Source organism: Ceratotherium simum, chromosome 33 (assembly GCF_057802395.1).
Source record: "Ceratotherium simum simum isolate JZ-2026a chromosome 33, ASM5780239v1, whole genome shotgun sequence".
NCBI lineage: Eukaryota > Metazoa > Chordata > Mammalia > Perissodactyla > Rhinocerotidae > Ceratotherium > Ceratotherium simum.
The window spans coordinates 11,734,867-11,761,686 of NC_141932.1; the positions used below are offsets into that span (position 1 = coordinate 11,734,867).

Sequence of the window (26,820 nt, forward strand, 5' to 3'; positions counted from 1 at the left end):
TCCCCCTCCCAGCCCCCTCTTTCCCCAGACCCGCCTCCACGGCTCCCCATTTCTGCCTGTGGTGGGGAAGGCCCACTTTCCCTTCCTGGGGCTCTCAGAAGGAGAAGGCGAAGCGGGAGAGCCAGTCTCTGGGACCCTGGCACTGACGGCAGGATCCGTCCTCAGTTCTCTCTCCTCCACGTCCATAGTTAGTAGCTGGACTTCTTGGGGGGACAAGGGAGTGGTGAGATTTCCGCCCTAATTTCACAACCTGAAAGGCAGTTCAGTGTCCAGGACCGGGACTGCCTCCTTTTAGCCCCCTCTGGGTTTCTTTGCCCCCAAATTCCCAATGCCCCCCATCCTTGGTGCTGCAGCCCTTGGGGGTAGTGGACAGGAGGAGTTGATGGGGCGGGGGAGGGCAAGGTGACCTCTCTGAGGCCTCTGCATCCCCCTCCCCCCTCCCCACACCCGAGGTGCAGTGTTGGCTTCACAGCTCTAAATGTGTCCCCAGCACCCGCTGCCAGCACCTGGGGGAGGTGAGAACTCGGGTGGGGAGGCTGTGGGGCCCCGGCCTCTGCCCCCTCCCAGGCGCCTCCACCTGACAGGTCTGGGCCAGGGCCCCCCTTCTTCTCTAGCTCCTCCAAGATCCCCCGTCCAGCCCAGGACCCAGGATTTGGAGCCTGCCCTGCTCTCTGAGAGGCTCCTTTCCTCCCGGCCTCTCCCTCCTCTCCCCTCCCTCTCCCTCCCCCCGCATCCCTGCTCCTGGGCCCTTTCCTGCCCCGGTCCCCTAACCACCTCTCCTGGTGCTCTGCCCGCTCCCTCTGGCTCCCCAGCGGGCTTCCCTCCATCGTCTCTCCCTACCTTCCCCTTCGCTCCCGCATTCATCCCGCTAATATTTATCACAGGGGCACTAGGAGTTTCTCCTGGCCTGGCCTGCCTTCTCGTCCCGACACTCTCCCCTCCCTCTCCCCTCTTTCCCTCCTCTCCCCTCTTCCCTCCCTCTCTTCCCTCCCCTTCTTCCTTCCCTGCCCTCTCCCTCCCCCTCCTTTTCTCCCGCCCCTTCCCCTGCTCTCCATCCCCTCGCTCGCCCCCCTCCCGCGTCCATCCCCCTCGCTCGTCCCGCCCCCTCCCCCGTCCTCTGCGCTGCGCTCCCCTCCCGTCTGCCCCCCCGCCCGGAGCTCCCCTCCGGCCCGCCCTCCGTTCCCCTCCATCATCAGTATTCGGCTCCCGTCTCCGGCGCCCTCGGCTGCTCGCGGTCGCTGCCGCACCGTCCGAGGCGGGGGCCGGGGCCGGGGCCGGGGCCGGGGGGGTGGGTGGGGGGAGCGCGGCGCCGGCGGCCCGCGGAGGGAGGGAGGGAGGAAGGAAGGCAGGCTGGAAGGAAGGAAGCGAGGAAAGAAAGAAGGGAAGAAAGGCCGGCGAGGAGGAAGGCGGGCGGCGGGCCGCGCGGCGGGCGGGCGAGGCGGCGGAGCGGCCCCCCGAGCCCCCCGGGCCCCCCGCGGCCGCTGCGGACGCCCCCTCCCCATCCCGGAGCCGGGGAGGGGGGAGCGGGAGACCCGGCTGGCCGCGCCCCGCCCCCCGCGCCTCCCGCAGCGGCCGCGCGCCCCGATCCCCGAGCCTCCTGGGGGGGTCCCCCCCGCGGCCGGGCATGCTGCCCCCCGAAGGAGCCCCTCTCCTCGCTGTGAGTAGCCGCCGAGGGGCCCGGGCGGGGGTGGGGGGCCTTCTCTAATTAGGGGCCACGGGTCTCCGGCCTCCTCGGGAGGGGGGGCGGCGGCAGAGGACAGTGGGCGGGGCCTGATGGAGAGCCGAGGCGGGGGGCGGGGCGGGGGGGGGGCCTCCGGGCCGTCGAGTTGTGTATTGGGGGGTCGTCGCCAATGCCTGGGGACCGGCGGGGGGGTGTTCGTCCTGCGGCCGCTGCGTATCCAGCTTCGGGTTGAGGATGGAGGCTTAGGGTGGGGGGGGCTCGCCGCGCGGGTTTGGGCCCCCCTTTCCGGGGCGGGAGTGCGGGGTCTTCCCCCCCATGGCCCCTCCCACCCTCCACACCGCTGCTGCTTGGGGGGGGGGCACGCCGGGGATGGGGAGGGGGAGAGGCGGGCACGGGGTTTCCTTGGTGACGGCGCCTGGCAGGAGCGGTTGCCGTGGCAACCGGGGAGAACCGGGGAGTTTGGGAAGTGAGAATGGGAGAGATGGAGGGGGTGACTAGAGAGAGACAACCCCCCTCCCCAAGCTTCAGCCCTTCTCCTTCTGGGGTCCCCAACCCCTCCCTCTTCCCAAGACCCCCTTCCTTGACCCCATTCTGCTTCGGGCCGTTTCTCCTTGGGCACGTGTCTCTCTGGGACCAGGCCTCTCTCCCACCATCCTTAGCCCTCTCCTCTGAGGGACCTCTCCTCTCCCCATTTGCTGCCCTCCCGAGCCTTCCCCCGCCAGACACACACCTGCTCTTCTAGGACCTTCTAACTGCACCTCACCTTCCCCTCAGGATCCTCTCATCCCCGCATCTCTGACTCTCTCCCCCCAGATATTCTCTTCCTTGGCCCTCTCTCCAGGATACCCCAACTTGAGCCTCTCTCTCCTCCAGCCCCACTCCCTGTTCCTCTCAGGACCCCCTGTCCCTCTCCTCTCTGCTTGGGACCCCTCCCCCCAGCACTCCAGCGTCTGTCTCTCAGACCCATCTCTGTCCGGGACCCCCTTCTCCGACCTTTCTTCACGCAGAGCCCCTGTCCCTGCCTCCTCGCCCGGTGGGATCCCCCAACCCCAGAGCCCCCAGTCCTAGGGCCCTCCTTTCTGGAACCTGTCCTTCTCGGACCCTCGACTCCTTCCAACTCCCCATCAGTCCCGGGAGCCAGAGGCCCAGGCTCTGTCCAGGGTTCCTCCCATGTTTTCAAGCCTCCACTTCCCTGGGATCCTCGTCCTCTTGGGCCAGGGGCCCAGCCAGTCCCTCCAGGGTCTGAGTCCCATGCCCTTGATGCCCCCTCGCCCGCCCACCCCAGCCCCTTCCCACTGCCACTCCCATCTGACTCTCCTCTCCCCACCCCCACCTCTGCTGCTCCTCGGGAGCACGGTCTCCTGCTCCCTGCCCTGCTCCCTGCAGCCTCAGGCCCTGCTCTTCCAAAGAGACTTTCTCAGGGTGGGGAATTCCCCCGGGGAGAGCCCAGCTGGGAAGGCGGAGGGGGAAGGGAGCCTCAGGGCTGCCCCTCAGCCCCCTCCCCGCCCCCTCCCCAGCTGGGAGCTGCAGTGGAGCCTCTGCAGCCCCATTGCTATGCGCCTCACATCCCGAGTCCGGCCGCGCAGCCGCCAGACAGGAACTCGGGCTCCAGCAGCAGCTGGGAGTAGCCCGAGTAGCTTCCCTCATGGTCCAGGCGGCAGGCAGCATCCTCTCTCTCCCCCCAAAAACTCCCCACCCCCAGGGCCTCGGCCAGGATCAGCCCCTCCCTCCTCCTGTAGCATCTCTGTCTCCTCGCTCCTTCCAACCTGCATCTCACAGGTTCCTCTTCCCTTTCCCACCTTCCTCCGGCTCTTTCCGGGTCTCCTCTAATCCTGGCCACCCGATGATCCCAAACTCAGAAAGGAGAGACAGAGAGTGAAGCAGCAGAGAGAGAGAGAGAGAGAGACACTGGCAGGCAGGGACCAGGCAGGGGAAGGTGGGAGCCAGAGAGGGGGAGGCACAGCCGGAGCGAGAGAGGGGGACCCGACTCCCAAACAGACACACACACACAACGAGGGCGCATCACCACGGAGCCAGACAGACACAGAGTTACTCACTTCATTTTCAAAAGAAAGGGGGAGTCGGGGAGAGAGGGGGACACACCATCTGCACACAGAGGAGTGTGCGAGGCAGAGACACAGGGAGCCACAGACTCAGGGAGAGTGGGGCTGACCCACAGAGCTGGTGAGAAGGAGCCATGAGTGGGGCGGGGGGGGGGTTAGAGGCACAGTGTCTGACTTGTCACAGGGACCCCAATCAGCCGTGGGAGGGTGGGAGAATGTGAGAAAGACACAGAGGCATGTGTAGGCAGAGGTGGACACTCGTGTACGTGCACACACACACACACATGCAGAGTCATTCGCTGGCAGCCAGAGACCCAGATGTGGAATCAGCGAGACCCAGTTACAAGTGCGGCTGGGGGACCCAGAGTCATCCAGGGGCCAGGAGAAAGACCTGGAGTCCCGTGCACGCATGGAGACACACACAGTCCCTCACACACAGAGACCTGGAGGCAGCACCTCATGGACACGCGCGCTCTGGTCTCCGTACGCATGCGGCCACCCCAGGACCTCACACTCACAGAGACACAGAGCGAGAGGCACGGAGGTGGCTCCTCGAAGAGGCAGCCCACGTCTTGCTAATACTGTCACAGAGCACACACCGCCAAACCCAGAGCCCAGCGTGAGGGGCAAACGTGTGTGGAGGGACGTCCCGCTCCATCAGGACACCGGCCATCACCCTGAATCCCACCCAGAGGCGGCTGGGAGAATGCTCCCCACGTCAGAGGGCTCCCGGAGGTCTCCCTGCTACCCCAGGGGACGGCAGGTATCAGAGCCACTGACACGTCTCTTCAAAGTAGCTCCATGGCTAAGCACACGCGGGCACGCAGTCTCGCGCCATGGAGAGGCAGATCCCCAGGGAGAGAGAGGTGCTGGGAGGGGAGGGGAAGCGCTGAGTTCTCAGCCTCCTCCAATGCCTGGCTCCCCTCTCCACCTCGGTCCCCACCTCTGTCTCCTCTCCTCCTGCCCCCATGGTGCCCGGCTCACCTGCTGGGTTGGCAGCCCTCTCTCTTCATCCTCCCTCCCCATCTGTCATCCCTTCTCACCTCTCTGGCCCGGCATCTGTCATCAGGTGTCACCTGGGCCTCCGTCTCCATCAAGCCTCTGCATCTCCCATCCCGTGGGCTGACCCCTCACCCTGTGCCTTCCTGTCCTCGCACAGCCATCTACACATCCCTCTGCACCTCGGACTCATTCATCAGTCTTTCTCTCCCCCGCCACATCTGCTGTGAAACCTGCCTCTATTTCCGGTCCCACTCAGCACCGTGCTCCATGCTTGTGTCACTCTCCCACACCTTGGCCTGTCCCCTGTCCGTCATCTCCCTGCCTCCTCCCTGCCCTGGCTCTCCAGCCAGCCCTGAGCACTTTCCCTGTGTCCTGCGGGCCCTGAGTGTTATCTCCCCCTGGTGCTTTCAAAGTGTTTAATTTGTTACCAACTTTCTAAAAAATTAGCAATTTCACATAAAAATCCATTCTCATCACAAGAAAAAGTATTTGTGTGTGTGGCAATGGGTGTTAATTTGATCAGTTTGCAAATATCCAACTGTTATGTTGTACACCTGAAATGAATATAGCATTATATGTCAATTATATCGCAAAAAAGTCCAGATTCTCAGCTTCTTTTGAAAAGTCCTCCCCCGGGGTAGCAGTGGGCTGTGCCCGGGTGCCCCTCAGGCCACCATCCCTGCTCTGCTCTAACCTGTCACATCCACCTGTCTCAGCTGCCAAGCTGCCGGGCTCCACGGTCCACTGAGTTTTCAAACTCTGCTATGTTCTCTTCTCTTTCCTCTCCGCATGGCGCTCTTTCTGCCCTGTCGCTCTCTCACGCTCCTTCCCTTGGTTCCTTCCAAAATCTGAGCCCCTCTGTCACCGGCTATCTGCCCACCTGTCTTGCTCCTTCCTTCTCCTCAGCAGCGTTGCCCCAGCTCCGAGCTCCCCGCCCACCAAGGGCAGGAAGACTTTTGAGGCCACGAGCATGCAGAGCACACACAAGCTCTCCATGGCCATGGTCCGCTTTGAAACCGCCAGCCCCTCGCATGTTCTAGAGTCAGCGTGGCATGAAGCCACCATGTTGCAGCCCATCCTGGGCTGGCTGAAGCTGGGGCGGGCCCCAGACCCCACACTTGTCCCCTCGTGTCAGACTGCAGCTCACAGACAGGGGCAGGATTCCGTGTGCGGTGGGGGCAGGGGCATGTTTGGAAGTTTGTCTGGTCCCAGGTCTCAGAGCATGTGGGGCGTGATGCTTATCAGTGGTGGGCCCAACTGTGATGGGCCAGTCGCTGTCCCAGGAGGGCGGGGGCTTCGCCTGGCCCCACGTCCAGGTCAGGGTGCACATGGCAGGGGCCCCTTAGGGCTGTGACAGCTTCAGGCCCGGCATGAGCCTTGTCCGGGTGTGGGGACCACATCTTTGTTTCCTGTCTGGCAGGGGGTAGGGAACCCCCATCCCCACTGGGGAGAAACCCCTCTCCCTTCCCTCCCGTCCCTGAGAGTGGGGTGGCTCTGCCAGACAGGGGGTGGCAGGAGAGTAGAAAAGAGGCAGGATGCCCCCTGGTTGCCTGGAAACCTGCACACAACTGTTGTCATGGCAGGCGGAGGCGGAGGGGCTGCATCAGAGGCCTGGGGGATGGATGGGAGGGGCCCCTGCTGTCTGGGGGACCAGGCAGGAGTCCATCCCAGGGGACCACTGGGTCCCCACAAGGGCTGCCTAGAGTGAGCATGCAGGGTCCTGGTCGGGGAGTTGAGAAGCACGTGTGTGACCCAGGCTGGGAGGAGAGGGAGCGAGGCGGGCTGGGGGCAGTGGCCTGGGCCACCCCTGTCCTGTTTCAGCTGTGTCCCCCTGACCCCCTCAGGCACGCTCCTGCCCAGGGAGCCGAGCTCAGGCCTCGCAGCTCTTGTTCAAACACTGCGACAGAGGTCAGAATGCTGTGCCAGCCCCAGCTCTCCCAGAGGAACAACCCCCAGGCGGTAAATGGGGAGATTTGCCCTCCCCTTGCCTGAACCCTGAAACGCAGGGCCGAGATGATAGTGAGAAGAGCTGACATTACTGAGAGCCAGGCTCCGCGCTAAGCATTCTGTGGATTCCTTCCGTAGACGCCTCATGGTGGTCCTGCGAGGGAGGAGCGTCATCTCTCGTCTGACGTATGGGGAAACTGAGGCCCAGAGAGATGAGGTCCTTGCAGAGCTGGGACTGCAAACCAGGCATCGGGTGCCCTGCAGATTGCCTCCCCCAGCTGAGGCCACTGCTCTCCAGAGGGGAAACTGAGGCCCAGAGAGGGGGTCGTGCTGGTCCATCGGGCCCTCCCAATGGAAATGAGGATTGCTAATAATAACGATGATTAGATTGCTAATAACAATAGACTCCTAGAAGGTTAGGCTTTAAGAGAACATGGTGTTCCTATAACTCAGGGGCTCCCAGCCTCTCAAGCTTGTTTGTGCCCTAAGCTCCAGGGGGAAGGGACCTGCCCACGCCGTCCTCACAGTGGACTCTCCTCACTCAGGTGGGAGTGTCCAATCCACGTCCGGCTGGTGGGGGCAAAGGACCCTCAGGTGATTCTCCGAGCCCCCCACTCCCCAATAAATGAGTGGTTTTGATCCATCTAGAAATGTTGGCCTTACATCTGGGGAAGTGGGAGACTGAGTCACAGAATGAGGAAAAGATTTGTTCTTCTGACCCAGTGAGAATAAAGGATCACTTGCACCATCGCTGTCATTCACGTGGCCAGCACGGGCGGGACATGTCACCACAGACCCCCACCAAGCTAGGTGTCATTATCCTCACAGCCAGAGCCGGGGCGGGGGGACCACCGCCAGGAAGTGGCGAGGCAAGAGTTTAAACCCAGTTTTCTCTGACACCAACGCTCTTTCCACCTCTCCATCCTTCCTGGAGTGACGGGGTGACGCTATTGAGGAGGAGGAGGGTATTCACAGTTAGAGAACGATTTTATTGAGCACTCTCTGTGCCAGGCAGTGCTCAGCTCATCAGCTTTCGGACCGCTGAATCCCTTCCACCCTAGGAGGTAGATTAGTGATGTGCCCACTTTACAGATGAGCAAGCTGAGGCCCTGAGAAGTGGTGGCCCCTCTCCAAGGCCATGTGGCTAATTGTAGCAATTGAGGTTCTAACATGGGTCCGGCCCACCCTGGAGCACACGCTACACAGAGCAAGGGGAGGGAGGAGGGGAGTTCCTTATGCATTCTGAAACGGGATGCCAGAGCGATATGTGCCCTCAGAGCCCCGTGGCTCGTGGCTCCTCAGAGTGAGCCCCGCGACCAGCATCCCCGGGGACCAGCATCCCCGGGGAAGTGCAGAATCTCAGCTTCACCCTGGATCCACCGAATCCAAACCTGCCTCTTGCACAAGGCGTTCTGGACCACACGGATGTCTGAGAAACACTGCCCCTCTTCCAGCAGACTGCAACTTTTTATTACATTTTGTAGCACCCCCAACACACACTTTTTTTTTTTAATGAAATAGCTATGCACACCCTGAGATAGAGAACAGACCACAGCATCGCCCGCCCTTCCAGGGAGAAGGAGCGAGGGAGGCCACAGTCGGGCTGGCTCACACCACGCCCCGCCTGGCCTGCAAACTCACCCTCTGCACCCCTGCCGAAGCCTTGGCAATGACTGCCATTTTGAAAACCACCAATACCAGGCCTGCCTGGTCCTAGCTCTCTCCTGGGGAGACGCAGTTCTCAGTGTTCTCAGTGTTCAGCTGCCCTCACCTCCCAGAGTCACACAGCGTGGGGGCCAGAGGGTCAGTTTCCATCTTGGAGCCCGCCTGGGTCTGGGGGTTCATGGGTGCAGCAAGGGCCTCACCGCGCCTCAGCATGCCCTTCTGTGAAGTGGGGCTGTGGCAGTCCCTCCCCGTGGGCAGTTGAGGTTCTAACATGGCACAGGCAGAGCCTGCCTGGCTCTCAGGCATCTCACTCGTAGTCAAGTTTGATCTCCGGCTCTGATCTCCGTGGCTCCTCCTCTAAGAGCCTGTGAGGGAGCCGGGCAGGGTGTCGGAGCAGGAGCCAGAGCTTTGGGGCCGCAGGCAGAACCCTCTCCCAGTGGGACTGGGGTTCCTGCACTGGGACAGCCCTTCCAGGCGCAAGAACCACGCCGTCCAATGCAGTAACCACGACAGCCACAGCCACATGTGGCCATTGACATCTAGATCAATTTAAATTACATTAATTCAGTTCCTCAGACCCACTCCCCACGTGGCAGGTGCTCCATAGCCACACGTGGGGGTGGCGCCATATTGGACACTGCGGGGGGGGGGGGAGCATCCCCGTGGCCGCAGGGGGCGCTGTTGGCCAGCCACTCGTCACAATGCTGAACTAGTTCCGTTTTGGCTGCTGCCCTCAGGCCTCCACGTGTCGCCCAGCCCCCTGCCCCCCAGCCCTTTGTCAGATGGTATCCGTTATTCATTCCCATTTTTCAGATGAGGAAATGGAGTACGGAGAGGAGCAGTTCCTAGCAGAGAACTGGCAGCTACACGGGCTTGGAGCCCGGTTTTCTCCTTTCCCCATTTACCAGCAGGGCTTTGAGCCCCAGCGGACACTTGCCTGTCACTTACAAAGTACCAGACCCTGATCTGGGCGCCCTGCACAGCCCTGAGCGCCGCCGACTGTCACCGACGTCCCGTTTGACAGAGGAGGACACAGCAGCACAGAGAGGCGCAGGGGCTGGCCCAAGGCTGCACAGCCAGGGACTGAAAGCAACCAGGCCGAGGGTCCCTCCGCCACTGCTCCCTGGAGCGTCTGGGCGCCTGGTGTGAGCCGGCTCCCCACCTGCAAGCAAAGATGGGCTGGGGGTCCTGTGTCCGGAGACCTCTCCGTTCTCCTCCCCCCAACCTCCTTCCCTGCCTTCTCCCCTCTCCTGGCTTTAAGCATTTGACCCCCGATCTATAAGAACCTGGCTCCTCCCTCTGCCTCGCCTCCCACATCACCTCCAAGTTCTGCGGCTTTTGCAAATTGGCTGTATCTTTCCTTCTTTCCCTCTTCCCCATCCCCAAGGCCCAGTCCCGGCCTCATCCTCTCCCCCTGGACCCTTGGCTCGGCTCCTCCCCGGCCTCCCTCCTGCAGTCCACTGGGAGCGGTCTTTCCAACCCAGAGCGGGGCCTGCTGGTCCGGTCACAGGCCCACCCCTGCGCCCCGGCACCTCTCAACCTGCTGCAGGACAGCCCCCTAACTCCCCGCTGCCTCCCCAGCCCCCGGGCCTTTGCACACAGGGATCCCTCCGCCTGGCGCCTTTCTGCACCTGCCGCCTTCCGCTTGTCGTTCAGGTCTCAGCTCTGACGTCTGCTCCTCCGGGCTGGGCCGGGGACGGTGTCCCTCCAGGACGCTCCAGGGTCCCCACCCTGTCCCACCCCCTCCCTTAGCCTCTGGACCACTAAGTGTCTAACGACCAAGACAGGCCTCCTTCGCCCCGTGCCCCCAGCACCGGCAGGGGCCCGGCGGTAGGGGGCGCCCACTCGCTCCATCTTCCTTCTGCAAGTATTGACTGAGGTTGTGTGGGGGCCCGGGTGTCCCAGACACTGGGGGCGCAGCGGTAACTAGCCGGACGGAACTCCCTGCCTGCAGGGAGGGGGAGAGTCACGTGCTAGTGGGGAGACAATACACAGAACTAATCATTGTCCATCAGGTAATGTACCAGGTCTGTGAGGAAAAGGAGGGAGTGTAGGAGGCAGGGCGGGGGGGGGGGGGGCAGGGGCAGGGGAACCCTCCCAGAGGGGGCATTGGAGCACAGACGGGAACAGAGACGGAGAGAGCCACGCAGGGCAGAGGAAGACCGCAGGGCCGCGGGAACAGCAGGGGCAAAGGCCCTGGGGTAGGGATGTGCCTGGTGTGTGGGAGGAGCCTCAGGGGGCAGAGAGGTGGCAGGAGCCACTCAGTAAACACTTGTTAAGTGGACCTATGAAGGACCAGTCCGTGCCTCTGTGTGAGGAGTTGGGGGAAGAAGGGAGAGGGCAACCCCCTCCTCCAAGCAAGTCACCCCTCCCCGCCCCACCCCTGCCCCTGGGAGCCTGGTTCTGCTGCCTCGTGGCCAGCGGCCTGGGCGAGTCTGGAGCTGAGCCCCCAGCCCTGTTTGCTCAGCAGCAGCTCTGAGGGGCCTGGGCTGCCCTCTTCCCAGCTTCCTCCATCTCCAAAGTCAGGGGACTGTCCATTCTTGGGGCTTTGGGGTGGCTTTTATTTTAAAAGCATTCAGGACACGGGCTGGCTCAGAGGGACACGTGTGTGAAGTTGTTTCATCCGTCCCCAAGGCCTGCGCTGCCCACACCCTCCCCCCACCTTGACAGCTCCCGGCCCTGCCCATACGACAGGCATCCAGAGAGAGAAGTGTTGGGCTCTCCCTGGCTTTGATGTCTCTCCACCCTCCTGGCTCCGGGCTCCACTTCCGCCCCAGTCCCTCACAGTTGGGAAGTTCTTCTTTAGATCTAACCTCCATCCCTCTTGCTGCGATGGCAGTCAATTTCCTATCTTTTCTCTCACCTTCTGAACTTCCCCCAGAAAAAATGAGTACGCCCGACAGGAACGTTCCCTGCCTCCCTTGTCTCCTCGCCCCGCCTCCCCTGGGCCCCCGAGTTTCCGATCTGCCATCTGCCTGAATCCTCTCAGGCGCAGGGCCCGAGATCTCTCAGAGCTTGGGCTGGGAGCATGGCAAAGCTGGTGAGGCCTCGAGTGCCTGGGCTCCGTGCCTCTGCCTTCCCCTGGATCTCAGCTAGCTCTCTGGGTTTCTCTGTTCTCCTGCTCCCCTTTGCAGTCTCTCCCTCTCTCTCTCTTCCCCTCTTGTGCGCGTGCGTCTGTCCGTCTCCAGCCTCCGTCTCTGTTTCTCTGTCTCGAGGTGTCTCTGCCTCTTTCTGCCTTTCGCTCCTCGTCTCTCTTTGGGGCTCCTTGCGTCCGTGTCTCTGCTTCATCCTTTGCACCAAGTGGGGATGGGGAACAGGTGGACCCTCGTGTCAAGGCCTCTCCCAGGGCGTGGGGGGGAGAGAGGCAGCGTGGTGACCTGGCCACGTTCTGGGTTCCAGCCCCAGCTGTCCCGCCTACAGGCTGTGTGACCACCGGCCCGTGCCTTCAGCCCTCTGGATCTGCCTCTCCATCTCTCAAGTGGACTCAAGAACAGTCCCCTCTCCTAGGGCCGCAGGGAGAAGCCTGAGGCTGGAGGCACGGGTGGTGCTTAGCATGGGGCGAGCTCGGTCACTGCTTCTCATCACTGTGAGGGGTGCGCCGTGGCCTGTGGGGGTCACAGAGAGCAGGTCCCAGAGCTCCCGCCAGCCAGCGGGGTGTGAAGCCCGGGGTGGGGTCGTCACATCCCGTGCAGTGGGAGGAGGGAGGGGCGTGCAGGAGGACCGCTGTTGTTCAACCTGCCCCCGGGAGACCTCCACGGGAATCCTTGCTGCTGTCGTGACAAGCTTGGGGGTCTCTGGAGCCCCTCAGCTCTGCTGAGGCCAACCGGGGCGTTGGGGGGGAGGTGCACTTCCTAGCTGTGTGTTTGGCCTTGGGCAAGTGACTCTGCCTCGCTGTGCCTCAGTTTCCCCATCTGGGAAGTGGAGGTGATAACAGACCCCTCTCAAAGGGCCGATGGGAGAATTACCATTAATGCAAGTAATGCTCCCAGCTCCTGGCGGGTCGCTGCCAGCTACGTGGTGGACGTTTCCGCTCTTGGTGGTGCCGTCATTCAAGGAGTTGGCACAAGTCAGATGTGTGCACGACGCCTGCCTTTGGGATCATGCGCAGAAGAGGAGGGGCTAGCGGCACCCCTGTTATCTGTGCTGGAGGGGCGTCTCTGGGGACAGCGGGGCCAGGCGTCCCCTTGGCATACGGCCGTATCCAGGTGTGTAGTTCACACAGCTGGGATCTGAGGGCGTCTCTCCTCAGGGCATAACGTTTAGTGGGGTTCCCGGAGCTGCACTGGGGACCTGCTGTTTGGGACCAAGGGTACAGTACCCAGGACCCAGCCAGCTAGGTGGCGCCATGGTGTGGGCATGGGTGTGGAGCTGAAGGCACTTGTGTTTGTGGCATATGGATGTGCTGCCTCCACCAGGCAGGCATCCTGGGATGCAAGGGGACCTTGGGATCTGAGGGGTGAGCCTGGGATATGCAGCTGTTGGCGTGTGTCCGGGGCAGGGTGTGCAAAGCGGGGGACGTGGCCAGGCGCGTGTGTCTCTGTGACTTTGTGAGGGCCTGCAGCATAGCTGGGAAGAATACGGACCAACAGCACCGATAACTTATTCCCTCATTCCTTTTCCCGATGTTTACCGAGCACCTGCCATATGCCAGGCACTGGGAGCCACGCCACGCACAAAACAGATGCAGGTGCACAAAAGCTCCCTGCCCTGGGGGAGCTTACGCTCAAGCGTGTGGGCTGATCAGAGGTCAGATGGTGACAAACGTTGTATAGAAAAATAAAGCAGCGAAGGTTCTGGAGAGGGGCAGGGGTGCTGTGTGATGCCGGATGGTCTCACTGAAAAAGTGACACCTGAGCAGACCTGGGAGAAGACAAGACAACTGGGGATGAGCCTTCCAGGCAGAGGGAAGAGCCAGTGCAAAGGCCCTGAGGCAGGTGTGTGCACAGCCTGCTCTGGAAACGGTGAAGAGGCCAGTGTGGCCTGTGGTCCAGGAGTGAGCAGAGGAGAGGCAGGATCTGACTCGGATGTTGACAGGACCCTCTGGCTGCCGGAGGGAGGATGAGGGAGGACGAGGGTAGAAGGGAGGTGGCCCCTCTGATGGTCCAGGGGGAGATGGTGGCCAGGCCAGGGAGCCGGCTGGGGGCGGGGATGAGAGGCGGTGGGATCTGCGTGTGTTGTCAAGGTAGAGCCATTTTCTGAGCATTGAGCCAGCCAGTCCCCGACGGCCCTCTGAGATAGATCCTCTTATTATCCGTTTCACAGCATTTTTCTGCAGCTCAGGAAAATGAAGTCACTGGCCCCAGGTCACACAGCAAGTAAACAGCCGACCCGGGATTCAAACCCAGGCCCCTGGCACTTGGTCAGCAAGCTCGACGATTGCCACTCGTCCTTTGTGGCCTGAGGGTGTCCTGGGTCCTGAGCGTGGACGTAGCGTGTGTCAGCATCTCTCCTCGTGGCTGCACACAGTAGGGACTCAGAAAAGATTTGTCGGATGGATGGAGGACTCGAATGAATAAACGCGGCCGCCCTGCCCATTTTGCAGAAGTGTATCGGGAGGCGGGTGCCAGGATACGGCTAAGGTCCAGGGGAGAGGGCTGCGTTGGGGGTGGGTTTCTTTGTGGCATGAATGGGGGCTGGCCCTCGGCTGAAGGACCGGGGCGACGGTGACGTGGGTCCAAGTTTGCTGGTATATCAGGGGTGGGGTTGGGGTGAATGGTGTTGCGGTGGGGTGGGGGGCTTTGGGGAGACCCCCCCGCAGATGGGGGGAGCCTGCAGTGAGCCGCTAGCTTGTCCGCCCCAGGGCTGGGGGGGGTGCGGGAGGGGTGGCTGTGGCCAGCCATGGGGGGTCAGCGGTGGCCGGGCCGGCAATGCAGCCGCGGGGAATGTCTGTGCCATGAGGCCGGGCTTGGCACGGCCCAGACCCCCCTCCCCGGGCAGCCCAGCCGTCACCCTTCCTCCCCACTTCCCGACCTTCCCCGGCTGCCCAGAACCAATGGGTTAATTAGATAAGGGAGCCTTTGATTAGCGGAGGAGGGGGAGGCCTCGCAGCGCAGCGGTGCAGGGAAGGGGGGCCGGGAGGAGGGAGCAGAGAGGGAAGGAGGGAGGGGGGCGGGGAGGGAGGGAGCGAGCAGAGGCACAGCTTGGCTCTGCACTGCCGTGTGACTAGAAATTGTAATCGCGGAGAAAGCTGGAGAGACAGACAGAGCCTGGGCGAGGGACCAAGACAGACAGACAGACAGACAGAGAGTCGGACCGAGCTGGGCTCCCGACCTAGAGAGGGCGATGGGGACGGAGCGAGAGTGAGGAGGGAATGGAGGAGAAGGAGAGAGGGGGCCCGGTGGTCCCCAGGGAGGCGAGGCAGGGGGGGGGGGCCTGAGGAGGGGACAGTGACCGAGACAGGGGGGCAGGGAGAGAAGAGGAGGGGCTGGGGTCAGTGGGTGGAGAGAGAAGAGGCTGGCACTGGGGGGAGAGTGGAGGGAGAGGTGGGGGTGGGAGACGGGAGGAGGCAGCAGGAAAGGAGGAGAAGGCTGCTGCAGGGTCCTAGACGGCTGCCCCGGGGGGTGGGCAGGGCGACAGGCGAGGGGGGGGCGCGGGGAGACCCAAGAAGCCCCTGCGCCCCCCCCAGCACAACCTCGACAGGAAGCCCTGGAGGAGTGGGGAGGCAGAGCCCCCCAGCCGGCTGGCGGCATGTGGAAGGGGGGGCCTGGGGCGCAGGGAGAGGCCCAGCGGGAGCCGAGCCACCCGGGTGAGTGTCCCTCGCTGTTGGGGGGGCACCAGGACAGAGATGGCGGAGGGGGAAGGAGGGAGGGGGAGGGAGGCCCAGCCGCTGCAGAAGGCGTGATGGGGGGGATGCGGGCTGGCAGCGGGAGCCATGGGCACGGATGTGGGGGTAGAGATGCGGCGGCGGGCCTGGCCCCGGGTGGGTGCCGCGGGCTCCCGAGGGCCATCCTGGCCTGTGGGTCCCCCGGCCCCAAATCCTGGCCTGCTGGGCTGCGCCGGCCCCTGGGCTTAGAGGGCGTGGGCTGGGCCATCGCCAGTCTCAGGAGGTGGGCAGGACAAGGACCGCGCACAGACCTCCCTGTCACCCTCGGGTAAGCGAAGACCCCATCGCCCTCACATGGACACACAGACAGAGGCGCACACGGCCCCCCGGCCCTCCAGGTGGACAGATGAGCGCGGGGTACAGACAGAACCAACCCCCCTCTCTGTCCCTCTGTCCCTCTGTCTCTCTGTCCCTCTCTCTCTGTCCCTCTCTCTCTCTTCCTCTGTCTCTGTCCCTCTGTCACTCTCTGTCTCTCTGTCCCTCCGTCCCTCTGTCTCTCTCTGTCCCTCTGTCTCTCTTTGTTCCTGTCTCCGTCTCTCTCTCTGTCCTTCTGTCCCTCTGTCCCTCTGTCTTTCTGTCCCTCTGTCTCTGTCCCTCTGTCTCTCTCTGTCCATCTGTCTCCATCTCTCTCTCTGTCTCTCTGTCCCTCTGTCCCTCTGTCTCTCTGTCCCTCTCTCTGTCCCTCTGTCTCTCTCTCTGTCTCTGTCCCTCTGTCTCTCTGTCCCTCTGTCTCTCTGTCTCTCTCTCTCTCTGTCTCTCTGTCCCTCTGTCTCTCTTTGTCCCTCTGTCTCCATCTCTCTCTGTCCCTTTGTCCCTCTGTCTCTCTGTCCCTCTGTCCCTCTGTCCCGCTCCCGTCATGCTCACACACGCATTCAGGCACGCAGACAAACGCACATGCATTTTTATCTGAGTTGAAGTGATCTTGGAAAGTGCAGCAGGAGGGAGTAACGCGTGTGTGTGCACGCGTGTGCGTCCATGGGCCTGAGAGCCGCCGTGTGAGGGCGTGCCCCGTCACTGCTGGTGGTGTGAGCGTGTTGGGGTGCGTGGTTTGTGCACGCCGCCCCCCTCTCCCCCGCTCGTGGGGAACTCCCGGGTCGGCCGTGCTGGAGCAGAGCTTGCTGGCGTGGGTGCGTCTGTGTGTACTCGAGACGCTGTGTGGGAGGGCTGTGGATCCAGGGCCACGTCGCCCTCTGCCACTAGCCAGCCAGCTCGGTGCCCTGGGACAGGCCGTTGCCCTCCTGGAGCCTCAGTGTCCTCATCTGAAAATCGGGCACCCTCACAGCTTCCTCCCGTGTTACTGTGAGGCTTACATCAGAGGACTGGGTGCAGTCTGGTGCCTAGAAAGGGCTCCGTCGGCATTCTGGAATGTTATTATTATTGTTGTTGTTATTGTTAACGTCGTGATTGCCCAGCCCTCTTTCCTGGTTGCCCAGCTCTCGTCCTGTGGAGATGGGAGCGGGAGGACCTGACCCCACACTGCCCACTCCCCGCCCGGAACTCAGGCCCAGGGTCCCGGGCCGCAGACCCTTCCCCATCAACCGCCCAGCGCCGTCCTGCGGCCGCTGCTGGCTCGGCCCACCAGACACTGTCTTTGCCTTGAGCACCTGCAGCCCCAGGGCAAACGGGTGCTCCCAGCCTGTGCTGTCACCCCAGGCCACCCTCGGCCACCTCCTCCCCATTGTGACCTCCAGTCTCCTCCCTCTTCCCAGCCTCACCTGCCCAGCCCCGTCACCTCACCTTCTCCTCCAGGTCCCCCCGTGAGTCTAACTCAGATCCCTCCTGCTACGGCGAGGCCCACAGGGCCTGGGCCGAGAGGGGTCTGAGGAGTCGCGTGCCGCTGGGCCGAGCGTGACGGGAGGGTGTGCAGGGTGCTGGGGCCCTTGGGCTCTTTGCAAAGCCCCCCCCCGGGGGGAGAAGTGAGGGGACAGGACAGGAGACCTGCCCCCCCTGGAGGCACATGCAGGCAGCGAGTGGACCTGAGTGGGCACTGTGATGGGAGCCAGAACCCCACCCAGACTTCCTGGCTTGGCCCTGCGCCCTTTCTCTGTCACCTTTGTCTGTCTGTCTCTCTCTCTCACTCCATCTCTACCTAGTTATCTACCTTTTTGAAATCACACAAAGAGCTAAGTGTTGAATCCGACTGACTTCTCCACTTACTGGCCACGTGACCTGGGGCGAGCTCTTCCTCTCCCCCAGACTCAGTTTTCAGTTCTGTGAAATGGGCATAGTCTTCCCTGCCGGAGAGGATGAGAGGAGAGGAGGGCAGAGCGGACAGGGCCAGCCCCTCTCTGCCCCCTCAGCCCGCCGGCCGGGCCCTCTGGGACTGTCTCTCCCTCTGTGGGGGGCTGGGGAGCCCCGCCCCCGTGGGTCCTGAGCGCGGGGCAGGGAGGGGACGATGGTGGAGCCCGGGTGTGGGGAGCAGCCGGGCCACTCGGGGGTCCCATCCCTCACTGAGCCTCTCCCTCTCTCTCCCCGACAGCCCCCTGGCGCCCCCGCGGAGCATGAACATTGAGGATGGCGTGCGCCCGCGGCTCCCCGTGCCCCCCGCTGCCGCCCGGTAGGATGTCCTGGCCCCACGGGGCCCTGCTCTTCCTCTGGCTCTTCTCCCCGCCCCTGGGGGCCGGCGGGGGCGGCGTGGCCGTGACCTCGGCCGCCGGAGGGGGCTCCCCACCGGCCACCTCCTGCCCCGCGGCCTGCTCCTGCAGCAACCAGGCCAGCCGGGTGATCTGCACACGGAGAGAGCTGGCGGAGGTGCCTGCCAGCATCCCGGTCAACACGCGGTACCTGAACCTTCAGGAGAACAGCATCCAGGTGAGCCGGCCGCAGCCGTGGGGGCACAGGTGGCGCTGGGGGAGGGGCAGGGTGGTGGCCGGTCCCTCCGCCCTGAGCTGGTGAGGGCCTTCTGGGCGGCCCCACGCCGTCCCCTGGGCGCTTACGAGATGCTGTTGCATCCTGTCGATTGAGCCAGGCTGGCTGGGTTTTCTCGGGCACGAGGCGCCCTGTCTCTGCGTGTCGGGGCCCCCGGGGCAGGACCGCCTGCCCGCCTCCCACAGCACAGGCCGGGCCAGCCCTTGGCCTAGCCCGGCCCTGGAGTCGCAGGTCAGGCTGGGAGCGACCCTTCCTCGAGGCCTCTGGGCCGTCTGCGCCGCCGCCCCGCTGCGTGGCTTCGGGCACGGGACGGCGTGACTCTGCGCCTCAGTTTCTGCATCTGAAAAATGGGGCTGATAAGCACTTCGGCCCCAGGGGGCTGGTGTGAGGGCTGACGGGTTCACACTTGTCGGGGGTTTGGGGTTGTCAGGCACCTGGTGCGTGGCTGGTGCTCGGACGGGCAGTTGCCGTCCGATTAATCGTGACTGTGATCGAGGTGGGCCACAAAGGATGCTTTCAGGGCAGAGCTGTGCTTTTGTAGAGCAGAGTCTCTCGTCCTCTGTTCTAATGACATTGGGGCCGGATCATCCTCCGTTCGGGGGTGTCCCGTGCGCTGCAGGCTGTTGAGCAGCGTCCATGGGCTCGACCACTAGATGCCAGTAGCCCCGCCCCAGTTCCAAAAATGTTTCCAGATATTCCCGGGGCGGGGCATCGCGCCTGATTGGGAACCACAGTCCATCCTCTGTCCAGTTCCCAGCAGGCGTCTCCTACCCCGGCCCACAAAGCCCGGAGAGAAGAGGCTCCTGTGAGAACGTCCCAGCCCCCCCAGAGCTGACATTCCCTCCTCCGCCGCCTGCTGTGTCTCTGGGGACAGGGAAGGGGTCAGCGGCCCCCATCTGACTGTCTTGGGGAGCCTGGGGACCAGGGCTCCCCTCCGCGGGGCAGAGAGGGGACCTCTTAGGGGGGCCAGGACCAGTGAAGCCAGAAAGCTAAGGGGCCGCGTCACATCCCCCCACCCTCTCGGCGGGACTGTGTCCTCTGGCTCTGCGCCAAGCCCTCTTCTCGGTGACGACCGAGACCCGACCCGCACAGCCCTTCCCGGCCCGGGCGGCTCACGTTCTAGCGGGGAAGATGCTGTAAACAGATCAATGGGGCGCCACGCGGGGCCGGGATAACGGAGATGTGAGAGCGTCAGGGAGCGTCTGGGACCAGAGCTGCCGAGTCCACTCCACCAGTGGCCCGAGGCCACCGCTCTGTCCCTTCAGTGCAACCTGACCATTCTCTCTTTGGGGAGCTCAGCGAACAATTCGGTCCCACAAGCGTTTGCCGAGCGCCCGGCCCTGCCCTGGGCGCCGCCCGCAGACCTGTGGAGGCTGACACAGAGCAGTGACCAAGAGCACCCCCAGCCCCCCAGCTCCTAACTCCACGCCCAGCCCGTCCTCCCAGAGGGACGTTCTTCTCTGCCCAAAACCCTCTGACGGCGCCTGGACTCCAAGGAATGAAGTCCGGGCTCTTTACCGTGGTGCCCAAGTGCCCCGCGGAGGGGCCGCCCGCCAGCCTCTCCGGCTGACGTCAGTTGCTCTCCCGGCGCCGAGAATTGCTCAGGCCCCCTCTGCCTGAAGACGCCCCTCTTTGGCCCTGGGGTCCCCCAGGCGAGCCCCACCCCACCGCCTTCCCTCTGGGCCCGCAGCCCCCAGACATCCCTGCCCTGGACGCTTCCGTTTGTTAATATCTCTTGGTTGTCTTGGCACTTGGGACACATCGATGAGCAAAACCAACAGCCAGCTCTGCCCTCCCTGAGCCCGCGTTCTAGACGTAGTCAGAATAAGTAAGCGGACCAAGCTGTGGGTTCAAGATGCTAAGGGCTGTGGAAAAGGACATAGATGGGCGAAGGGGAGGGTAGCTGCTGCTTTAACGACCCGGAGGTCAAGGTGACCTCATGGAGAAGGTGACATTTGAGCAAACGTTTGGAGGAGGTGAAGGCAAGAGCCTTGTGGATGTCTGGGGAAGGGCATTCCAGGCAGGGGGCTGCACGTGCAAAGGCCCTGTGGTGGGAGCCCGCATGGTGTGTTGGAGGAACAGCGAGGCTGGCGTGGCTGGAGTGGAGCGAGCCAGGGGGAGAGGACAGGAGGTGAGGGCAGAGAGGGACAAAGGGGCAGACCGTGCAGGGCCTCATGGTCACGGTGAGGACTTGGGCTCATCTCTGAATGAGACGGGAGCCAGGGGAGGCTCCGAGCAGAGGACAGCCGGGCTCTGACTTGGGTCTCTCTGGCCGCGGCACAGGGAACAGACCATAGGGCAGGGGTGACGACGGGGAGGCCAGTGCCGGGTTCAGGAGAGAGAGGCTGGGGGCTCGGCTCAGACCAGCCTGGTTGCAGTGGAGGCGGCAAGGAGTGGACACAGTCTGAGTCTGTTTTGAAGAATGTTCCAGCAGAGTGGTTGTGGGAAGAGAGAGAGGGGGTCACACCAAGGTTTTAGGTCTCTCCTGGCCCCTTTGGTTGGACCTGTTTGCTCGTGTGTCTGTCACCCCATCTCCCAGGCCTCCGGCCCCCAAACCTTTCTGATCCGCATCCCTGTCAGCATATCCACGGGAGCCCCATGGACATATGTGAATTCATTCATCCCAGGTCCGCTGCACCCATGTGTCGTGTACATTATGAAGCAGACACAAAAAGGGACATTGTTGGGGCCGGCCCGGTAGCGTACTGGTTAAGTTCGAGGGCTCCACTTCAGCAGCCTGGGGTTCGTGGGTTCAGATCCTGGTGCAGACCTACACACCACTCATTGAGCCATGCTGTGGCAGCGTCCCACATACAAAAAAAAAAAAAGGAACCTTGTTAAAAGATGGAAACTTGACTGCAAATCTTAACACTCTCATTCTCCTCCCTGGGGGCTCTTGTACTCCCGCGCTGGAGAACACCGACCCCCACAAACTGCACATTCCCCGAGGGTGGAGTGTGTCCCGTCCACAAGAGTGGACTCTTATGAACGCCTCCGTTTTTTTTTGTTTTGTTTTGTTTTGTTTTGTTTTTTGCTGAGGAAGATCAGCCCTGAGCTAACATCCGATGCCAATCCTCCTCTTCTTTTTGCTGAGGAAGACTGGCCCTGGGCTAACATCTGTGTCCATCTTCCTCTACTTTATATGGGACGCCACCACAGCATGGCCTGACAAGCAATGCCTCGGTCCACGCCCGGGATCCGAACCTGGGAACCCCGGGCCGCCAAAGCGGAGCGCACGCACTTAACCGCAGCGCCACAGGGCCGGCCATGAACACCTCCGAGTGGACACCTCGCACGTGGCCAGAGGAGCGGGGCCACCTCGGGAGCAATCAGAGGTGCTTAAAAAATAATAACTTTTTAATTATCCAATTTAAAAAAATAAACAAAATCACCCCTAGTCCCCCCACATAGATATAAATAACTACTGTTTGCATTGTGTTTCAAAGCCTTCCTGGCTCATTTCTGTGCCCAGGTAGATGTACTTTTTAAATTATTTATTACAGAATGAACAAATTAATTTAGAAAAACTAGAAAATACACCCAAGTAAAAACCCAGAGACAAAAGCCAACTGTAATTCAACACCCACAGGTAACTCGCATTAACCTTAGTGTCTTTCCATTCAGATGCTCTCCACGCACATTCTCAGCGTGTACACTGTGAGCTGGGTCTGTAAACGGATTTCTTGCTTTTCTTTTTTTTAACGAAAAAATGGAATGGGGCAGGCCCCATGGTGTAGTGGTTAAGTTCAGTGCGCTCTGCTATGGTGGGGTGGGTTCCGTTCCCAGGCACAGACCTACACCACTCATTGGCGGCCATGCTGTGGTGGCATCCCACATACGAAATAGAGGAAGACTGGCACAGATGTTAGCTCAGGGCCAATCTTCCTCAGCAAAAAAAAAAAAAAAAGTTGGAATCATAGCATTTCATACTGTTTTGCAACTGGCTTCTGGCACCTAGGAGCATAACCACAGACATCTTTCTCCCTGACACCGATACTCGTCTGTAATATCGATTTTAATGACCGCATAGGCTCCCGGTGTGGGGATGTCCTGTTGCTTCCTAGTCCCTTCTGATTTCCAGTGTCTTAATTGATACAAACAACACCGCAGTGGACATCCTCGGTGCTCGTTCTCCCTACCATTCTGGATTCTGCCCTTGGGATAAATTCCTAGATGTGGAATTGCGGGGTCAGAGGGAAGATCAGAGAAGCACAGCCATGTCAGTCCTGTGTGTCCTGCTCCTTTGAGTGTTGTCCTCCCTCACAGTGGCTGTGACCTCCCAAACACACACACACACACACACACACACACACCTGAGGCCTGGCACCAAAGCTCCGTGGAGATGGCCTGAGTCCTGGAGATTTGCGAGCGTCCCCTGTCCACAATCACTTGCTTGTCGCCTGGCTCCCACACGGACAGTCACCTCCATGAGGGAGGGACTTCACCCCGCCCCCTGCTGTGTGCCCAGCACCTGGAGCAGAGCCTGGCGCACAGTAGGCGCTCAGTAGATACTTGTGGGTGAATGGGAGGCCAGCTCAGCTCCCGCCCCAGGGGACTTGGCAGAGGCGGGGGGACCATCTGTCAGCAGAGCAGGCGGCGAATCCCGCAGCTCCCGTGAGAACTGGGGGCGCCCGAGGCTCCCTTCCCCTGCTCCCCCTCGCCCCTGGCCCTGTGGGGGCCACAGGGGGGTGGGGACGCCAAGTGCACTGAGTGGCCGTGCTGGCCTCTCTCTGGGACGGTGGCGTCCGCTTTTGCAGAGGGTTCAAGTGCCCTTCTGCGAAGTGATGGTGACAGCAGGTGGTGGTTTTAATGTCTTCATGGGCAAAATAATCTTTTTAACAAAATCAGTAGTCTTCTGGGGGCCCATAATTGTTTCTGAGATTGGACAGGGGCGTGCGAGCCCGGAGCCTGCCGAGATGCCCTCTAAGGCGGAGGCGTGAGCCGCCCTCCCTCTGCCTCGCTGCCCCGATGCACTCAGGCCACACGCCACCGTCCTGTGCAGCCCTGGGGAGCATCACTGGGGCAGCACCCTCAGCCTGCAGCCTGCGGCCCCTGCTCCTCCGTCTCCTCGTGGCTCCAGATAGCAGGGGATCCTGCTCCTCCCCGGAGGCTGTGCTCCCGTCCCCGTCCTCCTCACTGCCTTGTCTCCTCCTCCCCGCTCGGGTCCCCTCCTCCCCAGAGCCAACATCCTAATGTGTTCACTGTGGCTGTCTCTGCTTGTGTGTGTTCTCGCAAAATGCTTATTGTTGTTTTGTGTGCATGTGGTTTTAATTTATGTAAATGAAGCTGCATTATAGATGGCTTTCTTTGTCTCCCTGTTTTCCCTCGGACTGGGTTTTTAAGAGCCATCCATGTCGCTGTGTGTGTGTGTGTGTGTGTGTGTGTGTCTACTCCGTGGCTGTCACTGCTGCAGAAGTCCCCCCGATGGGCGCCCCCCACACTCTGCCCCACACCCCCATCAGGACGGACACCCTGGAGGCTTCGAGCTGCCCCCACCGCAAACCCACCCTCAGGACACCTTACGGATCTGCGTGAGGCTGTCTTGGAATGTACACCAGGGGGAATTGCTGGGTCAGAGGACACACATGTACTTAACAAAGTAGCCTGAGCCCCGCGGCTTCGAGGGGGCTGCCCTGGGTCCCCCCAGGGCCCCCCATGAGGCTGTGTGGGCAACACGTGTGAAGGCACTTGCCGAGGAATTGTGCTTCTGTCCTAAGATGCCAGTCAACCCATCGGAGGGAAACACTCGCAGTTGTGTTGAAGGAGCCCCCGGCCACGCAGAGGCGCAGCCTCAGGTCGTGGTCATCAGGGCCCCGGTTAGCGAGTCTCCGTAATCCTCACGACGGAGTGTTGTGCAGCCGTTTACAATGGAGTTTCGAAGAATCGCGAATGACACATGCAAATCCTTACATATAATATTGAGCTTTCAAAGGATGCAAGTAGGACTTCCAATTCGTTTTTTAAACTTAATTTAAAACAAAAACAAAAACCAGGGACCACCAGGAATGTGAGCAGCATCTTCCTCTTTGCACCAGTGCAATAGAGGAGCTGTCATCCCTTCTTTCTCTTTTCTCTATTCGTCAGATTTTCCTTCGTGAGCGCATTTAATACTTTGTGCAATCAGGAAAAATTAAACTTAAAAATCATAAGTACAAAATGTTTTAGAAGCTGAAGCAAACAGTCCTTGCTGGCATTTGCTCAGTTTTCCCAGGAGAAGGGAAAAGAAGCTAAAATTGGTGGAGTGTCTTCCCCGAGCCCAGGTTGGGAGCGCTCTCCTGCAGAGTTCCTTTATTCCCGGGAGAGCGGGATTATTTCTCCCATTTTACGGATGTGGATGTGGAAACGCAGGTGCAGGGGCCTCCGAGGTGACCCAGCTGGCTGTGGCCGGGCGGCTTGCCCTTGGCCCCGGGAGCCAGCGTGGAGAAGCGAGGCCCAGCCAGCCAGTGGTGCAGCCTCGGGAAGGTAAATTTGTCGCAAAGCAGAACCCACCACAGAGCATTACCAAGGCAAACACCAGAAATGGCTTTTCAATTGCCCGCCTGTCTGAGATTTTCCAGGGGGCTGATCCTCCCGCATCAGGAAATACAGGGAGCTTTGGACTGGATGGACTTTTCCCAGCCAGGGCCTTGAAGGAAGGAGAGGTGGGCTGAGGGATCTGGAAGGGCCTCTCTGAGGTCAGCTGGGCCGCCCCCTGCCTGCAGGCCGGCTGACCCCACAGTCCTCTGGGCAGGAAGGAGCAGCCGCCCTTGGCCGCCCACTCCCAGGCTGCCAGGACTTCACATCTAATGTGGCCTCTCCAGCTGCCATCCCACTCTGCTCTCCTCTCCTTCATTCCCTTGGGAGCGTCATCTTGCAGGTGTCCCCATAACCTCTCTGGCCCTCAGTTTCCACACCTGTCAAATGGCACTCCTGATGCTCTGTCAGTTTCTTCTTGACTTTTTTTTTTTGCTGAGGAAGATTCGCCCTGAGCTAACATCTGTGCCAGTCTTCCTCTATTTTATATATGAGATGCTGCCACAGCATGACTGATGAGTGGTGTAGGTCCGTGCCTAGGATCCGAACCCTCGAACCCAGGCCGCCAAAGCAGAACATGCCGAACTTAACCACTACGTCACAGGGCTGGCCCTTGACTTATTTTTCTGATGACATATAACACACACACACTGAGAAGAACACAGACGTAAATGTCGACCTCAAAAGATTATCGGGGGGCCGGCCTGGTGGCTAGCGGTTAAGTTCGTGCACTCCGCTTCAATGGCCTGAGACTCGCAGGTTCGGATCCTGGGTGTGGACCTACACACCACTTGTCAGGCCATGCTGTGGCAGCGTCCCATATAAAGTGAGGAAGATGGGCACGGATGTTAGCCCAGAGCCAGTCTTCCTCAAAAAAAAAAAAAAAAAAGATTATCTGCAAGAGAATGGCCACGAAAATGCCACCCAGGTGGAGAAATGGAACACGAAGAGCCCCTTGAAGCCCCCGTGCCCTCCCCCCATCACCTTCCCCCTCTCCCCAGAGACAACCCCTCCCCGACCTCTGACTCCAGGGACCGGTTTTGAGCCACATGCAAAGGGACGCGTGCGTCTACACTCGTGCAGTCCTGCTGCCTCCTGCTTCTCGCTGCTGCCGAGCCTCATCCTTGTCATTCCCTGCAGCTGTGGCTTTTTCTCTTTCACTTTTGTGTTGTTGGGTAATACTCTATCTGATGAAGAGACCACAAATCTGTATCCATTTCCTGTCGACGGGCATTGGGACTGTTTCCAGTTGGGGCTCCCATTCTGTCTGTTTGTCGATTTAGAATCGTTTCGAGCCGCAGGAGACATAGGTGGAAATCCTCCCCCGTTTTCTCCGTGGAGAGTGGCCGTCGAGCCGTGGGCTGGAGCTGGAGGGGAGCCAAGGGTGCCCTGGACTCGGGTGTGACCGCCACCCCTGGGACCGTCAGCGAGCCGGCTCAGGAAGGGACGCCACATGTCACACGTCACAGGGCAGAGTCGGACGCCGTGGAGCGTCCACTTCTTTCATTCCCCCAGGTGTGTCCACCTGTTTCCCACGGTGATGAGCAGAGTCCTGGAGGACGCGGCCCCGCCCGGCCTCCAACTCCCGCCTGGCGTCTCCCTCCGCCTGCACCCTGGGTGGTTACCTGACCCTCTTCCTCTCCCTCTCAGCTCAGCGCCTTCACACCTGCTGTTCCCTCTTTCTGGAATGCCCTTCCACCCTCCCATTCACCTAGTGAGTGCCAGCGCTTACAACTGTGGAGGACAGTTCAGGTGTGACTCATGACTCTCCCGCCTCCTGGCCTGGTGGCCTCGGCACATTCGAGAACCTGTCTGTGCCTCAGTTGTGTCATCAGTAAAGTGGGGATGATGCAGGCCCTCCATCCTAGAGCTGCTGAGAAAGTCGATGCCTTCACTCTGGACGAGCACGTGCTGGGTGCCACCATGTGCCAGGCTCCTCGAGGCTCTGGGGACACGTGGTCGCCAGCAGGTCGGATGAGGCAGCATGTGTGTGACAGCGTAGCGGAGGGCCTGGCAGGTCGTCGGTGGCTGAGAATGTCCACTGAGTGTGGATAGCGAGACCGTTATTACAGTCGCTGTCTGTCTTGACTCAGGGAACGTGTCAACCTCAGAGGCGTCTTCACCCCCGTCCGCTGGTCCCGGTGGCACCCGAATGTGTTGATCACGCTGGTGCACGTGGGTCTCGGTCACCCTGCCGCCATCTCTCAGCACAGAGCCTGACACACTGTGGGTCCCCAAATACAACTGTCGAAGGGCCA

The 26,820-nt window shown here is 61.3% G+C and overlaps 1 protein-coding gene across 1 annotated transcript in view; it reads left to right on the forward strand.

Moving 5' to 3' along the window:
- Positions 1-1,332: 1,332 nt before the first annotated feature.
- LRRC4B (leucine rich repeat containing 4B) overlaps positions 1,333-26,820 on the forward strand; it is a 40,842-nt gene continuing 15,354 nt past the window's right edge. Inside the window, exons 1-2 of the mRNA XM_004440321.3 lie at positions 1,333-1,657; positions 17,661-17,992. Coding sequence (XP_004440378.1) covers positions 17,696-17,992 — 297 coding nt within the window. The 5' untranslated portion in view covers positions 1,333-1,657; positions 17,661-17,695. The remainder of the gene's footprint in view (positions 1,658-17,660; positions 17,993-26,820) is intronic.